The 23807-nt window shown below is 34.1% G+C and overlaps 1 protein-coding gene across 2 annotated transcripts in view; it reads left to right on the top strand.

Annotated features, from left to right (window-relative positions):
* LOC106875138 (protein Njmu-R1) overlaps positions 1–22616 on the top strand; it is a 30411-nt gene extending 7795 nt beyond the window's left edge. The window contains exons 5-12 of one of the 2 annotated variants that reach the window (XM_052968633.2): positions 660–717; positions 5530–5559; positions 16090–16209; positions 17472–17536; positions 18566–18780; positions 20693–20793; positions 21822–21892; positions 22462–22616. In XM_052968633.2, the coding sequence (XP_052824593.1) occupies positions 660–717; positions 5530–5559; positions 16090–16209; positions 17472–17536; positions 18566–18780; positions 20693–20793; positions 21822–21892; positions 22462–22612 (811 nt within the window). In that variant the 3' untranslated portion in view covers positions 22613–22616. The remainder of the gene's footprint in view (positions 1–659; positions 718–5529; positions 5560–16089; positions 16210–17471; positions 17537–18565; positions 18781–20692; positions 20794–21821; positions 21893–22461) is intronic. The other variant, XM_052968634.2, reaches the window with a different exon arrangement.
* Positions 22617–23807: the final 1191 nt, after the last annotated feature.

Genomic DNA, 23807 nt, shown 5'->3' with positions numbered 1-23807 from the left:
CAGCGGCTGCACCAGGCTCCAATCTGATCTAGCAAGGTTTCTACAGCTGGATGACCTTCCTAATGCCAACCACTCCGAGAGTGTAGCAGGTGCTTTTTATGTGCCACCGGCACAGGAGCCAGTCAGGCGGGCCTGGCATCAATCATGTTCGGATAGTGCTTTTTACATGCCACCGGCATGGGGGCTAGTCAGGGGGTACTGGCATCAGCCATATTTGGCACAACATTTTATTATTCATCTCAATTGTCTTGACTTAACGAACTGTTTGAAGATCCATCAATATTGATATTTAACCCTTTAGCATTCAGATTACTGTCAAATGCAATGCATTTTTATTCACATTGTTTTTGAATTAATCATGTATTACTTCATAACTTCAAGAGTTCAATAATGTGATTGTATATTTTAAGAATGACATTGCAGGTAGGTGTGAGAGGCCAAATCTGGCCAGTTTGAACACAAGTAGAACACAGGTAAAATATTTCAGCTGGATGTGACCGGATTAACTGCTAAAGGGTTAAACAGTTATTTTTTTTCTTTTGTCTGCAAAAAAAAAATAAATAAATAAAATCAGAGAGTAATTGATAAATTAATCACGCATTATTACAGATTTCTATACAACCATCTACATCCTTTGATTCTCCTTAACAATTGCCTACCTTTCGTGTTGATCTTGATGATTATAGTGGAGGTGTTCTACAATACCTTGATGCTGAGGTAATATAGTCACTCATATTTTATGATCTTTGAAACTAAACCAACATAAATGTGTATGAATAATTTAGATGTTTTGTCTTCAGGTTATTTCTTTTGTTTTGTTTTGTTTTGTTTGTTTTTGTTGCATCTTGTAACTTAATTAATTTCTTACACTCCACATTAGTGTGACTTTTGTAGTTTTTGTTTTATATATATCAGAATGTATTTATCTGGTTTTTGTTTGTATTGCTAACTCAGAGAAATGGCTTGTTATGACAGAATAGAAAGTAATTTGCTTGTCTAATTTAGTGTGAAACCTTGTATTGTTTATATCTATAAATACACACAGACACACATAATATATATATGTATATACTTTATTAAAAAGCAACAAAAATAACACAAAAACGGTTACTCAGATTTTCCCGTTCCCGTTCGTCAGACAGCTTTGTTTAGAATGGAACAAGATCAAGTTATATGCAGAAACACAATTACTTTGATAGATACACATTTGAAAATGGTTTTGTTTCATTGGTCCTTTCAACTAACGGTCTTTTCAATAATCAGTTGCATAAAATAACAAATTGCAGTATAAAATCATATTATTATAAAAATCAAAGAAGACCTTAAATCAAAAATAGCTTATAAAGAAGGGCAGAGCCTGACTACCCAGAGTAAATAATTAGCTGTAAAATATTAATAAATTAATTCAAAATTTTAATTTATTAATTGATTAATATTTTACAGTTAATTATTTACCCTAGGTATTCAGGCTCTGTCCTTCTTCATAAGCTATTTTTGATTTAAGGTTTTCGTTAATTTTTATAATAATATGATTTTATACCACAATTTGTTATTGCATGCAATCAGATTGGAGCCTGGTGTAGCCATCTGGTTTCACCAGTCCTCAGTCAAATCGTCCAACCCATGCTAGCATGGAAAGCGGACGTTAAACGATGATGATGATGATGCAACCGGTTATTGAAAGGATCAATGAAACAAAACCATTTTCAATTGTGTATCTATCAAACTAATTGTATATTTTTGCTTATAACCTTATTTTTGTTCCATTCTAAACAAAATTTGAAACAGCGAAAATGTATTCAGGTGGTCATTTTAACATTAATGACGAACAGGAACGTGAAACTCTGAGTAACAGTTTTTGTGATATTTTTGCTGCTTTTTAATAAAGCATATTGCTCTACCTCTGGTATTCGAGTACTATTTTTTCCACTTTGTTTCACATTTATGTGCTTATTCTGGTATATAATATATATATATATATATATATATATATATATATATATATATATATATATATATATAGTGTGTGTGTGTGTATGTTTGGATTGTTGTTATTTAGGTTTAGTTATTGTTGTCAAAACTTGATTTTATATAGCATGATATAGATACTAATATCGATAGATAAATAGATATTTTGTATATTCATATAGGAGAACAATATCATTTTCTCAGTATCTATTGTCAGTTGGGTGTACATAATTATTAACTAACATCAGTATTGTCGTCAGACTTTTAATTTCACTGTGAAGTTAATTTAATCTTAAAATGACCACCTGAATACATTTTTGCTCTTTCAAATTATGTTTTTTATGTGGTCGATTCATTATTTGTAGGAACATGGTTATATGGCTGTCTCTTTTAAAGAAAAAAATTCACTGGAATGATTTCTTTTCATTTAGCCTAATTGTCATTAGTAGCGGTGGGGTGAAGGGCTGTATAGTTCATTGAATCAACCCCAGTATAATACTGGTACATATATATTTCATTGGTTCTGGAGTCAAAACTTTCATGAATTGAATGCAAAGTAGTGAATTGTTAAATATATGTTAAGTGTAAGGCAGCAAGCTGGCAAAATTGTTAGCATGCCGGACAAAATGCTTAGCAGTATTTTGTCTGTCTTTACATTCTGAGTTCAAATTCTGCCAAGGTTGTCTTTGCCTTTCATCCTTTTGGGGGTCAATAAAATAAGTACCACCTGAGAACCGGAGTCGATATAGTTGGCTAGCCCTCTCCCCTGAAATTGCTGGCCTGTTTTTGATATTTCTGTAAATCTATAAACTAAATCATTAATGTTCTCTTTAGCTTTTGAAATTTTACTAGAATAGATTTTTAATTAAATTTAGATATTTAGTTAATGAATATCTAAGATTTAAATTCAAGAAACTGAAGAAAAAACAAAGTTAATTCTAGTTTACTTCTTTGTATTTAGTCAACACATAAAACACTTACAGCTCAGTCACTTGTAATTCATCTAACTATTCAACTACTAAATTAAATTTCATCATTATTTCAATGATGATATTAAATATCCACTTAGAAATATAAATGTTGTTTTCTGTCAGGTCATGTTGCCTTAATAAACTTGACATGTCTCCTGAAATGCTGTGATGCCACCTCAAGTATAAATACATCTATGCCGCTCTCAGTCTTGATGGTGTTATCTGCTTCTCAAACATGGCAGGTTCTTTCTTTTGCACCAGCTCTCATTCTTCCAATTCTGTCTTAATAACCATGTTACCCCAGAGCAGTGGAAAATTGCCAGTGTCATTTCTCTGTTCAAAAAGGGTGACCACACATCACCTGTCAACTATCATCCAGTCAGTCTTATTAGCTGCATTGCCAAACTGATGGAGTCCCGTTATCAGAGTAACACTCTGGAATTTCTGGAACTCTCACAGCCTTATTCAACCCTCATTATATGGATTTATCCCAAACTGCTGTGGCCATCTCATTGAGTTTCTTGAAGACATCACTTGAATCGAATTAAACGATTCATTCACTGTTCACTTCCTGTACATTATTCTATGTACTGTCCATGCACTTTTGGCTACTTTCTCTGAGTTGTGTACCCGAGCACTATACAAGAAGTTCATTATATACATTATATATAAAACTGTTTTTCGCAGTTAATTTTCAATGAAATTTTCAGTGGATTTATCTGATTTCCACAGTAAAAGGGTTAATCAGAATGTTCAAGAAATTGCAATAATAAATTGTGATGAGACATTAGATTAACTAAAATGTTTGTTCTTTTCCCAAGAACGATAATGATTGAGAGAGAGAGAGAGAGAGAGAGAGAGAGAAAAGAATTAGGCAACTGAGAATGATTGGCCAAAAGTTTTAATAAGAGAAGATTGCTTGCATCAAATAACTAAAAACCTAGCTAGATTCATTAACTTATTAAAACTAGTTTCTTTTTTTATTAATAACATGCATTTTTACTTAAGATTGTTACCATCAAAACCTGGATAAAGTTTGCATGTTTCTACTTTTGGACTTAGGAAAAGTATCTAAAAACTCCTTATATTTATGTTATTCAAAACTAAAAAATATAGTTTATTAACTTGTCATAATTTGATGACTTTGTTGGTAATAAAGGATTAAAAATATTTCAAAACTAGCATATACAACTTATTTTCAATTTATCAAGATTGATGTAACTCTTCTTGAAGGCAAATACACAATAGAAAAAGCATATAGCAATATGTAATAAAATACAGATTGATTTTATTTATTGAAGTGAACAACATTGTTAAAATATTGTTCATTTCAATAAGCAAAGTCAATCTGTATTTATTACATATTGCATCATGCTGTTCTGATTGTGTTGTATGATTATTATTATTACTATTATTATTATTACGGTGGCAAACTGGCAGAATCATTAGCATACTGGGTGAAATGCATAGCAGTATTTTATCTGTCTTTACGTTCTGAGTTCAAATGCCACCAGGGTTGACTTTGCCTTTCATCCTGTTGGTGTTGATAGATTAAGTACCAGTTGAGTTCTAGGATTAATGTTATCGACTTACTCCTCCTCTGAAACTTCAGGCCTTATGCCTTCAGTAGAAAGGATTATTATTGTTATGAGTTTTTCTTTTTTCGATTTTGTTTCCATTTCTTGCTGAGTGCCTTCCTAACACCTAGGGCAAAGAAATTCACTCTCTACATCAATAGGCCATTAAAATAAGCACATCAGTTTATTCATTTACAAAATCAAACGAAACTATGTAGAAAAAACAAAAAAAAGAAGGCAATCGCTCTCACAGCAACAATGGTCTTCTCAATAAATGTGATGTACCAGTTAAAACAGTCTTTTGCACTTCTTTATTATTATTATTATTATTATTGTTATCATCATATTTTTTTCTGACTCCTGTCTGCAGGGAATTTTTTGTAATCAATGAAATAATCTGTATTATACCAGTATTGATCCAATTGCCTATACAAATCTCTTCCATTGGCAAAATTATATTGTTACTATAATTTATTACAATTTAAACAAAAATTTGTTGCAATTTATTAGTTAATTGATTTTATTAAGAATATATTATGACATTAGTTTCGTTTTTACTATCAGATAGGCAATGTTTAAATCAGAAATTATTAGAAATTAAATTAGAAATGGGAAGCTTCAGAAATTTGGTCTTTATGTTCATGTATTTATGCTTTCTAAAATTTAATATTCCAACTCCTGAAATTTAGTTTTTACATAAAAAATTTAACTCCTGAAATTTAAAATGTTAAGATAAAATGCAAATATCTATTTAATCTGATGCTATCGGAATATGTATTTATGTTAATTTCCATTGCTTATTATTTAGAAATTATTCCTTTTTTTTTTTATATTCAACAATAGCAATCTAGAATTTAATCAATGTTGGCTGATTTTCTTTCCATGAACTTTATAGCACTGCCATTTAATTTTTTTTTCTTTTCTTTAAATCCTTATTTACTGCTTTGATGTGTGTTTTTTTTCTTTTCTTTTTTTTTTTTATTAATGTGTATTAACTATGTTTCAATGAATAGATTACCAAAGTGACAGACAAAAACAGCAAGGTACTGAATGATTTTGCTATTCCTTCACAATCACTGTAGTTCACCTGGTCGCAGCTGCTGTTTCTTATAGCTGCCCAACACTCACTCATTCATTTTAGAGAGTTACAGTTTAATACATTAAACTTGGCAACTTTGTCCTCTTATTACATCCTGATTTGTAAAGATTACAAAAGATTTCAAACAAACAACATATACACTGAAGAATTATGTATAGTATATTTACCAAATTATAGACATTACATGTAAACATATTGGGCTTTTATTAGATTAAATATATTAGTCTTTTTTGAAACAGATAGAATGAAGTATAGCAGTGTAAGTATGCATAAAATTATGCATTCCTATATATATGTACGTTTCAGGTATGCATAATAAATAATAGGAAATGCATCTATTACATAAGATCTTCCTCAGTTAAAACATTTCAATATATATATATATATATATATATATATATATATATATATATATATATATATATATATATATATATATATATATATATATATATATATATATATATATGTAAAGGTGCATGGCTTAGTGGTTAGGGCATTCGGCTCATGGTCGTAAGGTCGTGAGTTCAATTCCCGGCGATGCATTGTGTCCTTGAGCAAGACACTTTATTTCATTTTGCTCCAGGCCACTCAGCTGTCAAAAATGAGCAGTACCTATATTTCAAAGGGCCAGACTTGTCACACTCTGTGTCACGCTGAATCTCCCTGAGAACTACGTTATGGGTACACGTGCCTGTGGAGTGCTCAGCCACTTGCATGTTAATTTCACAAGCAGGTTGTTCTGCTGATCGGATCAGCTGGGACCCCTTGTCGTAACCGACAGAGTGCTACTTATATATATATATATATATACATTCGCAATATATATATAGTCCCATATATATATATATAGTAGTGATGATGAAACTCCTATATTTTATAATCAACGTTTTAATTTTAAATAATGAAGCTTATCTCAGGTTAAAGTGTCAACAAGATATTTGTGTGTATGTGTGTGATTTAATTGCTAGATTAGATGGATGTAGTGAATAAAACATGATTATTCGGTTTATTGTAAACAACTTCTGTTAAATCAAGTCACAAGTCTAATAGCCATTCTTTGAAACTTTGCAGTTGGCAGCAACAAAATTCCATTAGGAAAAAACTCTTGACTGGAATCCATTATTAATATTTTTGAATAAATGTAGTACACTTAGTTTTTTTCTGGTTTAGATTTGAAGAAAAATAACCTTTGCGTCTTAAGACTTGTTTAATTTTCTTTTAGTGACATCTGCCTAGTTTTATTGTGGCAAGAATACTCTTCACATCTGGGTAGGAAGAGCTGGGAATAGTGATTAGCTCAGTGAAGGAGGTGAAAGACAGAATAGGTGATGTGAAGAATAAAGACAAGTATGTCAGAGAAAAGTTAGGGGTGTATGTAGTATGCAAAATAACTAGTTTAAGGATTAGAGGTAATGGTAGAAATGGTCGTATAAAATACTGAGAGAAGAGACAGCATATGTTAGTGAATACCTTCTTGCCAGTCAATCAGTTAGCTTTCTTCAAGTTGCGCTGTCTTGGATGTTCATGAGGATCACTACCCCAAATTGGGAACTAATATACGATTCTGGGTCACATTTCAGTTTTCTGGAGACACATATTTTATATTATTGCTGCAATTTAACATACATGTGGTTATTTGACTGGGAACTACGGCTACAGCTACTTTCAGTTATTTATGGAGTGAGCGTGTAAGGGAGAGAGCAATTACTATGAGGTAAGACAGAGGGTGAATATTCTCCTTAAGGGGAGAGAACTGCATCTGGGTTTCTCTTTTTCTTTTCAATTGTGTGAATAGAAAACCTCAGTTGTAATTCTTTAATATGAGTGGTGAGTGGCATAGATCCCCAATATTTTTGTAGACTAATCCAACTCATCATGTATGCTGCATTCTTTAACTTTTATTTAATTATTTTCTCTATTTCATTTCAATTCTCCCAACAAAATATAATCGCAGTTCAGAAGTTCCTACACATTCTCTTTTTCCTCCTTCACTTTTCCTTTCTCACTTTCCTTCTCTCTCTCCCTCTCTCCCTGCCTTCATATTACCTTATTATTATTATTATCATTATTATTAGGGCGCCGAGCTGGCAGAATCATTAGTATGCCAGGCAAAATGCTTAGCGTCACTATGTTCTGAGTTCAAATTCTGCCAAGGTCGACTTTGCCTTTCATCCTTTCAGGGTTGATAAATTAAGTACCAGTGAAACACTGGGGGTCGATGTACTCGACTAGTCCCCTCTCCCAAAATTCCAGGCCTTGTGCCTTTAATAGAAAGGATCATTATTATTACTAAGGCAGCAAGCTAGCAGAATTGTTAGCACACCGAGCGAAATGCTTAGTGGTATTTCATACATCTGTACATTGGGAGTTCAAATTCCGCCGAGGTCAACTTTGCCTTTCATCGTTTCGGGATGAACTTGCTGGCTTTGTGCCATAATTTGAAATCATTATATTATTTTTATTATTATTATTATTATTATTGAGTTAGCAGAAATGGTAGCACACTGAACAAAATACTCAATAGTATTTCATGTGGCTCTTTATGTTCTGAGTTCAAATTCCACTAAATTCCTTTTGGCTGTCAAGTACTGGAGTCAGTATAATCACTTAAATATCTCTCCTAAAATTGCTGACCTTGGGTCAAAATTTGAAGCTGATAGACCCATTAGTTGATCACTGGGGTTAATGTAATCGACTTACCTTCGCCTCCAAAATTGCTGGCCTTGTGCCAAAATTTGGAACCTATGTTATTATTATATGATACCTCGAAACCCCCACGGCTTATTTTGCTGGGTTTGATGGAAAGTGCCAGCTGCCCACAGCCAGCAGACTAAGGTGACACTTGTTTACTGGTCATGCTTCAAGAACCCTGCAGAGAACTCTTGCAGTTCCAAGCAATGCTGATTTTTGTAGGTGTTCTACCTTCACACTTGCACCAATCTTTTTCAGCCATGCTGGAAGTTGAGTGCTGATACTTCCAAATGCGCCAATCACTATTGGTATCACGTCTACTCTCTTCATTGACCACAACCTTCGTATTTCCTTCTTCAAATCATAGATGTTTATTTTTCTTTCTTCTATTATTATTATTATTATTATTATTATTATTATTATTATTATTATTATTATTATTATGCCATAATTGGAGATTCTATATCTGGAGGACTACAACATTTATTTGTTCACATATTCTGTATACTTTTACCTCATTTTACTCTCACCTTCCCCTTTTCTTTACCTCTTGTGTAAACCCTCATACGAATTGTAAACTATCCTTGTAATGTCCCCCTCATCTGACGCCCCTGTGGCAAATACAGGAAAATATTGTTATGATTATTAAGGTGGTGAGTGGCAGAATTGTTAGCACATTAGACACAGTGCTTAGCAGCATTTCTTCTGGTTCTATACATTCTAAGTTCAAATGCTGCCAAGATCAACTTAACCTTTTATCCGTCCAGGGTTGATGAAATAAGATACCAGTCAAGTACTTGGGTCAATTGTAATTGACCAATCCTTTACCCCACCCATTCTGAGTTCAAATTCTGCCAAGATCAACTTTACCTTTCTTTCTTTTGGGGCTGATAAAATAGGTATCAATCGGCTACCGGGGTCGATATAATAAACTAGCACCTTTTTTCCCCAAAATTTCAAGCCTTCTGCTTATAGGAAAAAGATTTTATTATTATTATTATTATTATTATTATTATTATTGAGTAAGAGAGCAGCATTTGCCATCAAAGTGATGCTGGGATACAAATATACAAAGCCCAGTATACCGGCCACGACTACCTGTCTGATAATGTTGCACTAGGCACATGCATCACAACCAATATGTGTGCACCATGGTGACCTCATATCAAAATGATAAGTAGTGCATGACTTTGCAGGTGGAGCCCAGTTAGAATTTTCTTCAGGTTGAGTAGCCCATCCCATTCAAAAGGTCCCTGAATAAGAGTTGTCTAAGGATGATGAACGAAACACCCATGTTTCCTGGGGTGAATTATTCAAACCCGAAGAATCCCTCTCAATACATGGCTATGATGCTTCCCCTTTACTGCTTGTGATCAGAGATGCACATATCGTCATCCACCAAGGGACATGCTCAACTGCTTAAGGCCAAGCAGCTGATAAGCAAATTTGTCATCTATTTAATTTACAAATCTTTATTTTCTCTGTAATTTCTTACTTCATTTTCTTTATCAAGTCATTAGTTGTGTTATCTAATAAACTCTAAATGCTTTCCACTTACAGTTACACTCTTAATAAAATTACTAACAGTATATTTAAAATACTAACATTTTATTAACAGCTTAAACATGATTCTTACATTTTCCACCGTCTTATTCAAATCACTTTAATATGCAGGCATAAATGATTCTCCTGATAAACCAAAGCTTTAGCAGGGGACATCATTTTGGAGAATTCTTTTTTTAATCTTGGTTTGTATAACTCTATCAAATCCAAAGTTCTAGGCTTTTTTCCTTCGTTCCTTTTACAGTTTTACTCTTTTTTTTTTTTTATGTAGTCCCATAATACTGGATACTGGAAAATGTATTTTTACAAATACATTCTATACAGGATTAACTAAGTAATATTCTTAATGCTGACTACTAATGTGAAATTAGTGTAGCAGATTTCTAGTTTCGTTACTTCTAACGACTATAGATGAAACAAACTAGGTAGCAAGGTTTTGCAGTTCCTGAATTTATATCTACTTCAGGTGTTTCACTGTTGGATAGGACACTATATTCAACATGCCTCATTCATGTAGCTATGGGGAATAGAGCCCCTATCATTTAGAACAGTTGTGGGCAGACTGTATCCCATGGGGGCTTTCTGAATGGCACAAAGCCAATTGGTAAAAATCAGCTGAAATTGATCTACACTACTGCATTGTGTGTGTGTGTGTGTGTTATTTAAGACTGATCTGAAAGGAGGATTTGGTAGCAAAACTCACTTACTACAGTTGATTTCTATACTAAACTCTAAACCTAGCTGGAGTTTAGAGGCTTTCAGTGGGGGATTTTGCTTGATTCTTTGATCATGAAGGGAGAAGGGGTAGGGGAGGGAAGCACAGGACCTTAAACTAAAAGTGAAAGAGATGTAATATTATCAATCTTCTCACAGCCCCTTCTGTTCCATACCTTTGGCACATCCATTATAACATTTTATCTTACACTCACTGACAACTTGTATTCATAATTCCACTCCCCAATATACACACAAACACTGTCTTTTCCTTATAGCATGGCATTTTATTTGCCATTGAATTCATTCAGTTGATATATTCATCACTATCAACTTTCATTCTCTTACCACTACCACCACCACTACCGTTTCCTTCATTATTTTACTTTAGTATCTCATTATTTAAATCTCTTCGTTATATTTCTACTAATTAATGTATGAGAATGCTTCATATTTGCTGAACAAATAGAATTTTATCTCATTTTCCATTGCATACTTTCAAAACGGAGTTTTTTAATCATTAAAACCAACATTTATTTATGTTTTCCTCATAAACTACACATCATATCAAGATATAATATTTTCTAAACTGAATGTTACTTTTCTATTTCTATAGGAAGTAATGACGGTACAATTCTCTATAATTAAAAATAATTAGTACCCCCCCCCCCCACACACACACACCAAAAACATCTTATTTTCTGTAAAAGTCTTTGAAATTATCCTGATGGTTTTTCTCTCGGAATACTAAAGCAAAAAATTCCAATAGGACTAGCTACATACATATGTACACACACACACACACACACACACACACACACACAATGATGATGTACCATAATCCTTCAGGTCACTGAGACTTCATTGTAGAGTTTGATTTTTGTGTATTTAGAACAAGATAACCTAGAAGGGGTTATATTGGGGGGGGGGGTTCTCAGACTTCATTATCTAATAAGTCCTTCCTTAATTTTTAAAGCATAATGTGAGAGAGTTTTGGCTGCTATTTCAAGCATGAAGGGACTTCTTTGTTGCCTCTCATTTTTCTGTATTTGTGTTTATTCAAATAGTTTTTTAGATTTTAAACAGAACTTTAAGAAGCTAATTAAAAAAATATAAACTACTAACTTATTCATAGAGATATAAGTAAGTTATATTTAGAACTGGTGGCATATGTTAGAAATGTTGTAAAATCACTGTTTTTATTGCTAAGGGGTCAAATTGTTTTTAGTTGAATTACCTCCCTTTTTTTTCTTACTATATATATATATTACATTTTTTTCCACTTCACTTTAGGCCCCTATCATAACTCATAAAAAGATAATGTTTTAGAGGCCATATTTTAAGTCATAAATTTTGACCAGTACAAATCTGAAACATTCTCATTTGGCATACTACACATTATTTAATTTAACAAGAATGAAGCATACAGCAAGGTGAACTTAACTGCTAATAACCATCTCATGTCTAGTCTAATTGCAAATTACCGTACTTGCTTTTTGCCTTCATAAATACTAATTAGATTTGCTTTAAAGCAAGGGTTCTCAGCTGGTGTCCACATGAAACCCCGCCTCCCCGCAGGGTCCACAAAAGCTTTAAGGTGGTCCACAAGTGAAAAATTGTAATTTGTGGGTCCAAATATAAATTTTGTTTACTAGGAGAGATACCTGTATTTATTGAAATTTTCAACATTTGTATTTGGAATTTATGTCATGAATATAACAAAATTGTTTCATTGTTAGTTTTTACTAACCTACAAACAAATATTTTATTTCAATAATTTACATGTGCTTATATGGGGTCCACACATGATAAGATAGCTCTCAGGGAGTCCACAAGCAAAATAAGGTTGGGAACCTCTGCTTTAAAGCATAGAATATCTACTGACATTAGTACATTTAGTAACCCTGATATTTTTCATTTATCCATAATCTAATTCGCTTTAAAAAAAAAAAATCATTGAGTCTTTAATACAAAATTACTTTTGTAAAAGCAACATCATCATCAGTTGCTTTGGTTAATTACTTCTTTTTTTGTAAATGCAAGAAAATTGCTTGTAGCTATTTTAAAATTTATTTTCAAATTTGCTTGTATTATTTTTTTAAAATTGCATCAAATGACTTATGTTGGTTATATTAAACTTTTTATATATTTTTGATAACTTTTTAACTCTCATAAATATTTGCATTTAAGCTGGAATAATCGTATGTAAATTATAATTAACAATAATTTTTTTTTTTTCAACCAGTTATATTTATTTTCCTTTTTAGATTCACTTTTTAAGCAGGTGATTTTTGTTAGAACTCTCCCTTCCCTGGGAGGACCACATCGAGGAGGCAAATGAGAATAAAAGGAGGAAAGATTCAGAGTTAATGGAACTATGCCAAAGTAATGGGTGGCAAGCGAAGTGTGACCCCCATTGAGATAAGACCTAGAAGGTTCACAAGCCAGCCCCTCTGCAGAGATTATAACATGCTGGGTATCACAGGGGCCAGTAAGCAAAGGGTCATTAAACTGGTTGTAGAGGCAGCAGAGGTTGCCTTCAAGGCGACTGAGAATCGGGAGGTATGAGCTCTGGAAGGGGCGGTACTAACTGGACCACAGGCTCGGACTTGGTCAATCCTGGCCCAGGTCTCCTGGGTGAGGGTGTCTGATGTTGAAAGACCCAAATCACCTAATGACCCTAGGAAACATCACTGATGATGTGCTGAGGTGCATTACAGGATGATGTATGGTAAAACAGTAAATATTGTACAATATCATTCATATATGACTCAAACATTTGATTTGAATGTAAAAGAATCTATGAGTATGTAAGAATATTTTTTAATGATCTGCTTCATATTTTAAGAGACCAAGATGGAGGCCTATCTGTGAGATATAACTAAGCCTTACTACATGCAATGACATCGTTTTCTTATTGTATGACTCTGTAAGGTGGCAAGTTGGCATGTTAGTATGCTGGACAAAATGCCTAATGGTAAATCGTCCATCTGTACCTTCTGAATTCAAATTCCACTGGGGTCAACTTCACCTTTTATGGTCATTAAGTACATATTTGAACTGATGTAATTGCCTATCGTTTCGATAATTGCTGGCTCTGTGCCAAAATTTGAAAATATTTATTTTTATTATTATTTCTATAATTATTATTATTATTATCACTTCAAATTCTGCTGGGGTCGACTTTGCCGTTCATCCTTTTGGGGTCGATTAGATAAGTACCAGTTATGCATTGGGGGTCAATGTAATCAACCTAATCCCTTCTCCCAAATTTGAGGCCTTCTGCTTCCAGTAGAAAGGATTATTATTATTATTGTTATTATTATTATTATTATCATCACTGTCTCATTTCAAGGACAATATAATGAGGGCATGTTAAGAACTGGAATTGATTTAATCGACTTCATTTTATGATAAAGTTTGTCACACTGTAGCAATGCTAGAAATTATTATTGCTGAAGGAGGCAAGCTGGAAGAATCGTTGGCATGCTGGGCAAAATGTTTAGTGGCATTTTGACCATCTTTACATTCTGAGTTTAAATTCCACCCAGGGTTGACTTTGCCTTTCATCTTTTGGGGTCGAGAAAATAAGTACCAGTTGAACACTGAGGTTGATGTTATCGACTCATCCCCTACCCCAAAACTGTTGCCCTTGTGGCAAAATTTGAAACCATTATCATCATCAGCATCATCATTATTGTTAAGGTAGCAAACAGGCAAAATCGTTAAGATGCTGGGCAAAATGCTTAGCAGTATTTCATCTGGCTTTACATTCTGAGTTCAAATTCCACCAAGGTCAGCTATGCCTTTCATCCTTTCGGGGTTGATAAAATGAGTACCAGTTACACACTGGGGTTGATGTAATTGACTATCCCCTTCCCCCAAATTTCAAGCTTTGTGCCTATAGTACAAAGGATTATTATTATTATTATTATTATTATTATTATTATTATTATTATTATTATTATTATTATTGTTGTTGTTGTTGTTGTTGTTGTTGTTGTTGTTGTTGTTGTTGTTGTTGTTGTTGTTGTTGTTGTTGTTGTTGTTGTTGTTGTTGTTGTTGTTGTTGTTGTTGTTGTTGTTGTTGTTGTTGTTGTTGTTGTTGTTGTTGTTGTTGTTGTTGTTGTTGTTGTTGTTGTTGTTGTTGTTGTTGTTGTTGTTGTTGTTGTTGATGTTGTTGATGTTGTTGTTGTTGTTGTTGTTGTTGTTGTTGTTGTTGTTGTTGTTGTTGTTGTTGTTGTTGTTGTTGCAAGCTGGCAGAATCATTAGCACATTGGGTGAAATACTTAGTGGCACTTGGTCTGTATTTACATTCTGAATTCAATTTCCACTGGGTTTGGTTTTGCCTTTTATCCTTTCAGAATCAATAAAATAATGTACCAGTTGAGCATTGGGGTTGATGTAATGACTAGCTCACAACCCCAAAATTGCTGGCCTTGTGCCAAAATTTGAAACCATTATTATTATTATTATTATTATTATTATTAGTAGTAGTAGTAGTAGTAGTAGTATTAGTATTATTATTATCATTATTATTATTATTATTATTATTATTATTATTATTAAGGTGGTGAACTGACAGAAATGTTAGCATGCTGGGCAAAATGCTCAGCGGTATTTCGCCTGTCGCTACATTCTGAGTTCAAATTCCGCTGAGGTCGACTTTGCCTTTCATCCTTTCAGGGTCGATAAATTCAGTACCAGATGCATACTGTGGTCAATCAGATCGACTGGCCCCCTCCCCCAAAATTTCAGGCCTTGTACCTATAGTAGAAAAGATTATTATTATTATTATTATTATTATTATTATTATTGAAATAATGATACCGCAGTATCAGACAAAATGCCTTGTGGTATTTAGTTACTGTTCTTTGCATGTGAGTGCAAGTCCTATCTTGTCTTTCATCCTTCCGAGCTTGAAAATACTAAAATTGATGTCCCTGTTTGTGTTCCTCCTCCTCCTCACAAATTTTCTGGCCTTTGCCTGTTTGAGAAATTAGGGCAAAGCATTGGCAGAATATGTGTAGGTGCATAGGCTAGTGCTTAAAGTTTTGGGCTGATGATAATAAGGTCTTGGTTTCAATTCCCAAAGTGTACAGCATATTGAGTTATTTGAGCAAAACACTTAATTTCTTATTGCCCCTGCCCACTCAGCTGGAAACAAGTACCAGCAACAGCAATGGACTGGCATCTTGTTCAGTGAGAAGTTTTGTATTCTCTGTCATTATAGCCACAGAAACCAGGAAAAGCTCCAGGCTAATGAACCTGCATATAGACAAACCTAAGGTCCTTAGATTGGTTGAATAGGTATTGTCAAATAAAATACCTTGAACTTGAATCATGCTAGCTTCTAGTTTGCCTTTCATCCTTCTAGGGGGTCAATAAAGTGAATACCTGTGATATACTGGGGTTGATATTGACAATAATTGCCCCAGAGTTTTGTGGCCATGTAATCAATGTTAGAACCCTATTTCAATAAATGCTATTTATCTTCTTCCAGTTGAGTCAGATTGACACTTGTGTGAAAGACTACCTTGAAGCCTGGCCAGTGATTGCTATGGACTATTTATGTCGGTGCATAGATGTTTTACATGACAGCATCCATCACTTGATTTATTGTGTAAGTTCTCATTCATAACTGAAACACAGTGCTTTCCACTCTGTGTGTGTCATAAAATTGTCTGAGGTCAGAATATTTTATCTCTAATTTTTCACATTTGCAAATGATAACACTAATTACATATTTTGATAGTGCATGATTGCTCTTGTACATAAACCTAAATATATTCTATCTTTCAGTTATATGAGATTTAACCCTTTTGATACCACCCCACCTATGGTACAAACTTTCTGTTTTAATGTGGTCTAAATTAAAACCTTCCATCAAAATTCCATGTTAATTTATGTTCCAAATGTGGTGATCTGGGAGAATTGTTAGCATACCGGACAAAATGCTTAGTGGTATTTCATCTGTCTTTACGTTCTGAATTAAAATTCCTTTGAGGTCACCTTTGCCTTTCAACCTTTCAGGGTTGATAAAATAAGTACCAGTTGAGCACTGGGATTGATACAATCAATTTAACCCCTCCTCCAAAATTCCAGGGTTTGTGCCTAATTTTTCATTACTTTCAAAATTGGAAGAAATGCTATTTATTTTAACAAAGTACGGTAACAATGGTTTAAAAGGGTTAATTTGGAAAAAAAATGTAGATTAATAGTGTGTTGTCTTGATTTTAATGAAACAAAATATGTCGTTCTTTAAAAGGCTGGGAAGCACTACCCTAAAATAATACAAAACTGTAAATGTAATTACTTTTAGAAATTGAAATTAATTACATGAGTTTTGTTCTACTCTTTACTCTTTTACTCTTTTACTTGTTTCAGTCATTTGACTGTGGCCATGCTGGAGCACCGCCTTTAGTTGAGTAAATTGACTCCAGGACTTATTCTTTGTAAGCCTAGTACTTATCCTATCGGTCTCTTTTGCCGAACCGCTAAGTTACGGGGCCGTAAACACACCAGCATCAGTTGTCAAGCGATGTTGTGGGGACAAACACAAACACACATACATATATACGACGGGCTTCTTTCAGTTTCTGTCTACCAAATCCACTCACAAGGCTTTGGTCGGCCTGAGGCTCAGTTGTGTGTGTGTGTGTATATCCCTTACCACTGTTTGACAACTGGTGTTGCTTTGTTTATGTCCTTATACCTTAGTGGAATAAATGTCAGGCTTAAATAGAATAAATTTCAGGCTTAAATAGATAAACAACAAACACACACACACATTAAACATATAATCAGTGAGTTCTATTGGAATGTTATCCTATTTCTTTTATTCAATGCACAATAGTTATGATGCATGCTTATCATGTTTTGTAGGCATTACTTGGAATACAGCTGGAAATCAATGGAGGTTCTGAACAACTGAAGAAAGATATACAAAAGTAAGCAATGTCAACTAATATTTTATTATTATTATTATTATTATTATCATCAAAAGAGGTAGTATGGTGGACACGTTTGAAAGGGCTAAAAACAGGCACTTTCCTCTTTTCAAGTTTCACTTGAAAAGGAAGTTGGGGTTGGAGAGGGAAGTATTGCCTTGTAGCAAGTTTGTTGAAAGGTGGGTGAATGTTGAAAGAATGGCCAGTGTGAAAGGACCAATTCTGAGCTTACACCTGTAAAAAAAAAAGAAGGGTCTTGCCTTCAGGCACCCGTGGCTTTTCTGGGTTTTTCCATGAGGTCCTTAAAGCACCTCCCCTATTGGGAGTTTTAATTTGTTTAATTTTTAATTGTTATTTACATAATTTACACATTGTAAAACCCATTCTTTTGTCCTGTTTTTGCCTTTTATATTGTCGTATGTCTTTTAATGTAATTTTATGTGAGCCCTTGAGGCCAATAAAAGAATGAATTATTATTATTATCATTATTAAGAAGGTGATGAGCTGACAGAATTGTTAGTATGCTGAGCAAAATGCTTGGCAGCATTTTGTCTGTTTTTATGTTCTGAGTTCAAATTCCACCGAGGCTGACTTTGCCTGTCATCCTTTTGGGGTCGATAAAGTAAATACCAGCTCATCACTGGAGTCTATGTAATCGACTATCCCACTGCCCAGAAATTGCTGGCTTTGTGCCAAAATTTAAGACCATTATTATTATTATTATTGTTATTTAAGGCAGCAAGCAGGGATCTTTTTTATGATGTAATACTAATGTACAGGGTGTCCATAAAGTCTGGGTACATGGGGATTAACACATACTTTAAGAAATTATTATTGCTTATATTTAACTGTTCATGTTATGATTTTATTTACTCTATGTACCCAGACCTTGTGGACACCCTGTAGAAGCGATAGGATGGAAGCCTACTGAAGACTGTTTGGAAATTGCAAAAAATTGGGAGATTCTATATGTGGATTAGGGATGAAAGCAAATGGCTCTAAAATAAAGCCCTTTTCTTTGTTTTACAGATTTATTAGGAGTTGTACACTTGATGGTATCAGTAACCTTCATAGTAGCTGTAATATGTCTTCCAGTGGAGACAGCTGGCAGACTTTGGATGTTCAACCAGTTGTGCATACAGGTACATCCACTGCTAACTACCCAGCCAAAGGGGAAAAAGAAAGCAGTAAGACAATCTGTCTGACTATTGATCAAGGAAAAAATTTCAAATTTGAACCAGATGGTAAGTTTTGGCAAACAGTTTTTCATTTCACTGTGAGGGCAGCTTTTTAAAGGATCCCTATTGTTGTTTGTGACCATCCCATCTATTGTTAAAACATAGTGTATTTAAAAAAGCACATTATCCAATATGCCCTGCCCTTTTTTTTTTTTTTTTTTTTTTGAGGCAACAGATGAAATTTGAATATTTGGCTGCTTATCAAAGAAAATTTATGAAAGATTCATTTTGTAAAGGTGTAATATAGAGGTGTATGTTTAAGGATAAATTCTGATTTAAAAGCCAGATATCTTATATAATTTCATGTTATATATGGCTTCACGGAGACGATGACAAGTGATTGAGACCTTTTGTGATATGCTGTGCTTGAGAAGACTTGTCGAAGCCAAGTGAAATCATAGTCGTTGCCAATGTCATGTAAATGGCACCCCTGTGAAATTGTAGTTGTAGCTTTTGCCAGTGTTGTGTAAATGGCACTCGTGCCAGTGGCACATAAAAAGCACCCATTACTCTCTCAGAGTGGTTGGCGTTAGGAAGGGCATCCAGCTGTAGAAAGCCTGTCAAATCAGACTGGAACCTAGTTCTGCCATCCAGCTTACCAGTTCCAGTCAAACTGCCTAACCCATGCCAGCATGGAAAGCAGACGTTAAATGATGATAATGGTGGTGGTGGTGGTGGTGGTGGTGGTCACTGCTAGAAGACATGATTTTTTGAAGTGTTGCAGAAAAAGTCCTCCATGAGTCATAATGTATTAGTCATAATAAAATTAGTAGAAGTGTTATTGATCGTTCTAAATATATCCATCCAAACTCTGCCAGAATGGAAAGCAGATATAAATGGTGATGATGTATATTCTATTACATTTTGACTAATAAAACAGTAAAAGAAAGAACAGATGCTATTTAACCCCATGGTTTCTTCAGTGTATTTCTACATTGATCACCTACTTCAAGCTTACATCATTTCTGGGTAGCATTTATGCAATTACTCAGTCTACTAGAAATAACTATGAAATCTTCTTCAAATCACATTTTCTTCTTCTTCTTCTTCATCATCATCGTCATCGTCATCAGCATCATCATCACCACCATCACCACCATCATCATCATCATCATCATCATCATCATCAGCATCATTTGTTTTCCATGCTGACGTGGGTTGGACACTCCTCTCTTAAAAATGGATTGACTCACTGGACAATATAGTCGCTGATATACAAAAAAAAAAAAACCTGGTTACATCTGGAATATTTTTGATCATTAGACTGATTTAGAAATAAACAACAACAAAAGTTTATCATTCATTCTGATGAAACATCTGCCTATTTTCATACATCTACCCCCATGCATACTTTAATTCATCATCATCATTTAACGTCCATTTTCCATGCTAGCATGGGTTGGACGATTTGACTGAGGACTAGCGAACCAGATGGTTACACCAGACTCCAGTCTGATCTGGCAGAGTTTCTACAGCTGGATGCCCTTCCTAATGCCAACCACTCTGAGAGTGTAGTGGTTGCTTTTTACGTGCCACCGGCACGAGGGCCAGTCCGGCGGTACTGGTAACAGCCATGCTCAAATGGTGTTTTTTTACGTACCACCTGCACAGTAGTCAGTCCAATGTTTTGTTCACATGTCAACGGTGCTTTTTACGTGCCACCGGCACGGAAGCGAGACTGTTGCCCTGGCAGTGATCCCGCTCAGATGGTGCTGTTAGCACTCCACTAGCACGGGTGCCAGTCATCGAATTTGGATCAGTTTGGATCACACTTGCCCCAACAGGTCTTCACAAGCTGAGTTTAGTGTCCAATGAAGGAAGGTTGGCATGGGTGCCAGTCAACGAGGCAAGTAAAATCGAAATCGAAAATTGAACTTTAATTATTGCATCTAATACTCTGTGTTCTCTCAATTTTCAGAAAGCTGCAGGTTTTGTAAAGATTGGGCTGAGAAACTTATTAACAGTGACCGACACAATGCATTGTGTCTCAAAGTAACTATTGATTCATACAAGCTCCAGGTAGGAAGGAATTATTTTTCACCAGCTTAACCACTTTTGTCTAACATACAATTATATTTCGTTTACAAACACAATATATAAAATAGACTAACCAATTCTCTCTAAGATATCATTATGGTTCATTTATAAACACGAATGCGAAACAGACCTATACCCAACTAAATTCTATATAAACAATAAAAGAAAGATCCAAAGTCTGTTTTAATTAGTGTTGGTCTTTGTTGGCAAAAATTAATTAAACTCTCTTTACTCTTTTACTTGTTTCAGTCATTTGACTGCGGCCATGCTGGAGCACTACCTTTTAGTCGAGCAAATCGACCTTAGTACTTATTCTTTGGAAGCCTAGTACTTATTCTATCGGTCTCTTTTGCCGAACCGCTAGATTACGGGGACGTAAACACACCACCATCGGTTGTCAAGCGATGCTGGGGGGACAAACATAGACACACAAACATATACACACACATACATATATACATATATAAACGATTTGACCGAGGACTGGTGAACCAGAGGGCTGCACCAGGCTCCAATCTGATCTGGCAGAGTTTCTACAGCTGGATCCCCTTCCTAATGCCAAACACTCCGAGAGTGTAGTGGGTGCTTTACATGCCACCAGCACAAGGGCCAGTCATGCGGTACTGGCAACGGCCATGCTCAAAATGGTGTTTCTTTACGTGCCGCCTGCACAGCAGCCAGTCCAGCGGCACTGGCAACGACCTCGCTTGAATGATTTTCTAATGTGCCAGTTTGAACATAAAACAGGTAGATTATTTTGGCCAGATATGACCAGTTTAAATGCTAAAGGGTTAAGGAGTGTATTTTATGCTCTCAAAATCTTTAATCAATAGTCTTTCACATGACATATTCTACTTTATATGTGAATTGACTGAATTACAAAAAACAAATGAATTCAAAATTTCTTTATTTTAATCAAACATGAAAATTAAAACAGCTTATGAAGATTTTAAGACACAAAGTCTACATGTTATTGCTTGAAACTTTACTGTTGAACTTTTCTTTTACAGTGTATACAAGATATAAATACTTTAAATAGATTCCTAAAACTTGCCGAAAATGACCATTATGCTTTATATAGGTAAGAACTGATTGTTTTTATGTTTTACTCTTCTCTTAGCCTTGTAGACTTAAATTTTTTCACACAAATTATTTTGTCTTTTAAGTTGGTGTCATTGCTGGATAGATGCTAGTTTAGTTTGCAGCAAATGCTTTGTGACTTCAATCCTTTTGATACCAATCTGATATCACTTCTTGTTTCATGATACAAAACTGACTGTTTTAAAGAGTTCGAACTCTTTTATCCTGGTAATTTTAATATTTTACTCTAATAATACAGTTATGGCCAAAAGTTTGGAACATTTTTTAAAAATTAAAATTTTCATTCCCAAGTACAATTCGATTCAAATATATACACCATAGATATATACTTACCTAATAACTGATCCAATATCTAGAAGAAAATATAGGCAAAATCAAAAATATAGTTCTAGACTAAATTGCTACACCATATTGTAAATTAAATATAACTTTGGGCATTTAATATAAAAATTCTTATTTTCAGACCTATGTTCCAAACTGTTGGCCACAACTGTGTATGTTAAATATTGAAAATGGGGCAGCAATTGGTATTACTGATTTATATTTCAGGGCTTATATGTTTCTCAAATATTCTGGCTATACAAACATCCTCTTGAAATACTGCCAGTTGTTAGACTTGAAATCAGATGACAAAGATGCTCTCGCAGTTCTGAAAGAATTCATTCAAGAAACTGAGGAAATGTCTCAAACTATGTCGTGAAAAAGGGAAAAGAATGAACGAAAAAACCTGAAAACTCCAAATCACATATTGTAAATTGATATTGATTCTTGTTTTTATTTATTTTTGATTTTTAAAAAAAAAATTTATTTATTTATTGATGATGATGGTTTATTTCTGTTGTGTTCCATACTGGTGCCTTTGGAGTATCGTAATGGAGTGATCGAGGGAAGGTATTGTTAGGTCTTGTTAGCTCAAAGTGATGATTCCTTCTTTTTTAAGGTCATTGTTAAATTGATATTTACTTCAGGTTAACATTTCAGTCTTAAATTATTTTTATTATTGTTATTATTATTATTATTTTCAGCAAGCCAACGAGCTGGCAGAATTGTTAGCACTCCAAGCAAAATGCTTTAATAGCATTTCAGCCATCTTTACATTCTGAGTTCAAATTCTGCCAAGGTCGACTTTGCCTTTCGTCCTTTTGGGGTCGATAAAATAAGTACCAGCTGTGTACTGGGGTCGATGTAATTGACTAGCCCCCTCCCCCAAAATTTCAGGCCTTGTGCCTATAATAGAAAGGATCATTATTATTTTCGGTCTTAATGAAGCACTTACTTGTTAACAGCCGACATTGGTTTGACAGTTTTTAATTGCCAAAGGCACAACTATGATGGCTGTTCCTACAAGGAAGTGGTTTATCATGTTTAAGAGAGCAGTTAATTAATGAAAGCTTTTCAATCGAAGTTAAGCATTTGTATGTATGCATGTTACATCTAGAGAAAGAAGAGGGTTTATGTATATGTGTGTATATGTGAATATATCAATATGTGCTTGTTGGAGTAATATATATGTATGTATAATGACTGATGAAACGCCAGTTCTTGGCCAAATTCTTATATTAAGGGTGACAAAGTTTATTATGCAAGTTTTGATTTTAGGTTCATCTGGGTTTATTTTTAATATTTTTATCACAAGATCTACCATATTTTCATCCCTTTTCTTGTAATGTAGCATACATCAGTATACACACACACACACACACACACACACACACACACATACACATTACTTTTGAACCTTTTGTCTAAGGAGATACATGCAATATGTTGTGATATTAAAAAATCCTTTATATTCATATGAATATATATATATATATATAATAATATTAGGGATAAAGATCCAAATTTACAGGTAAAAACTCAATTAAATTCAATTTATCAAAAATTAAAATTAA

The sequence above is a fragment of the Octopus bimaculoides genome, chromosome 6, assembly GCF_046866305.1.
Source record: "Octopus bimaculoides isolate indiv1 chromosome 6, ASM4686630v1, whole genome shotgun sequence".
Classification (NCBI taxonomy): Eukaryota; Metazoa; Mollusca; class Cephalopoda; order Octopoda; family Octopodidae; genus Octopus; species Octopus bimaculoides.
The sequence above is the reverse complement of the archived record's forward strand: the minus strand, read 5'-3'. Positions and strand labels throughout refer to the sequence as shown.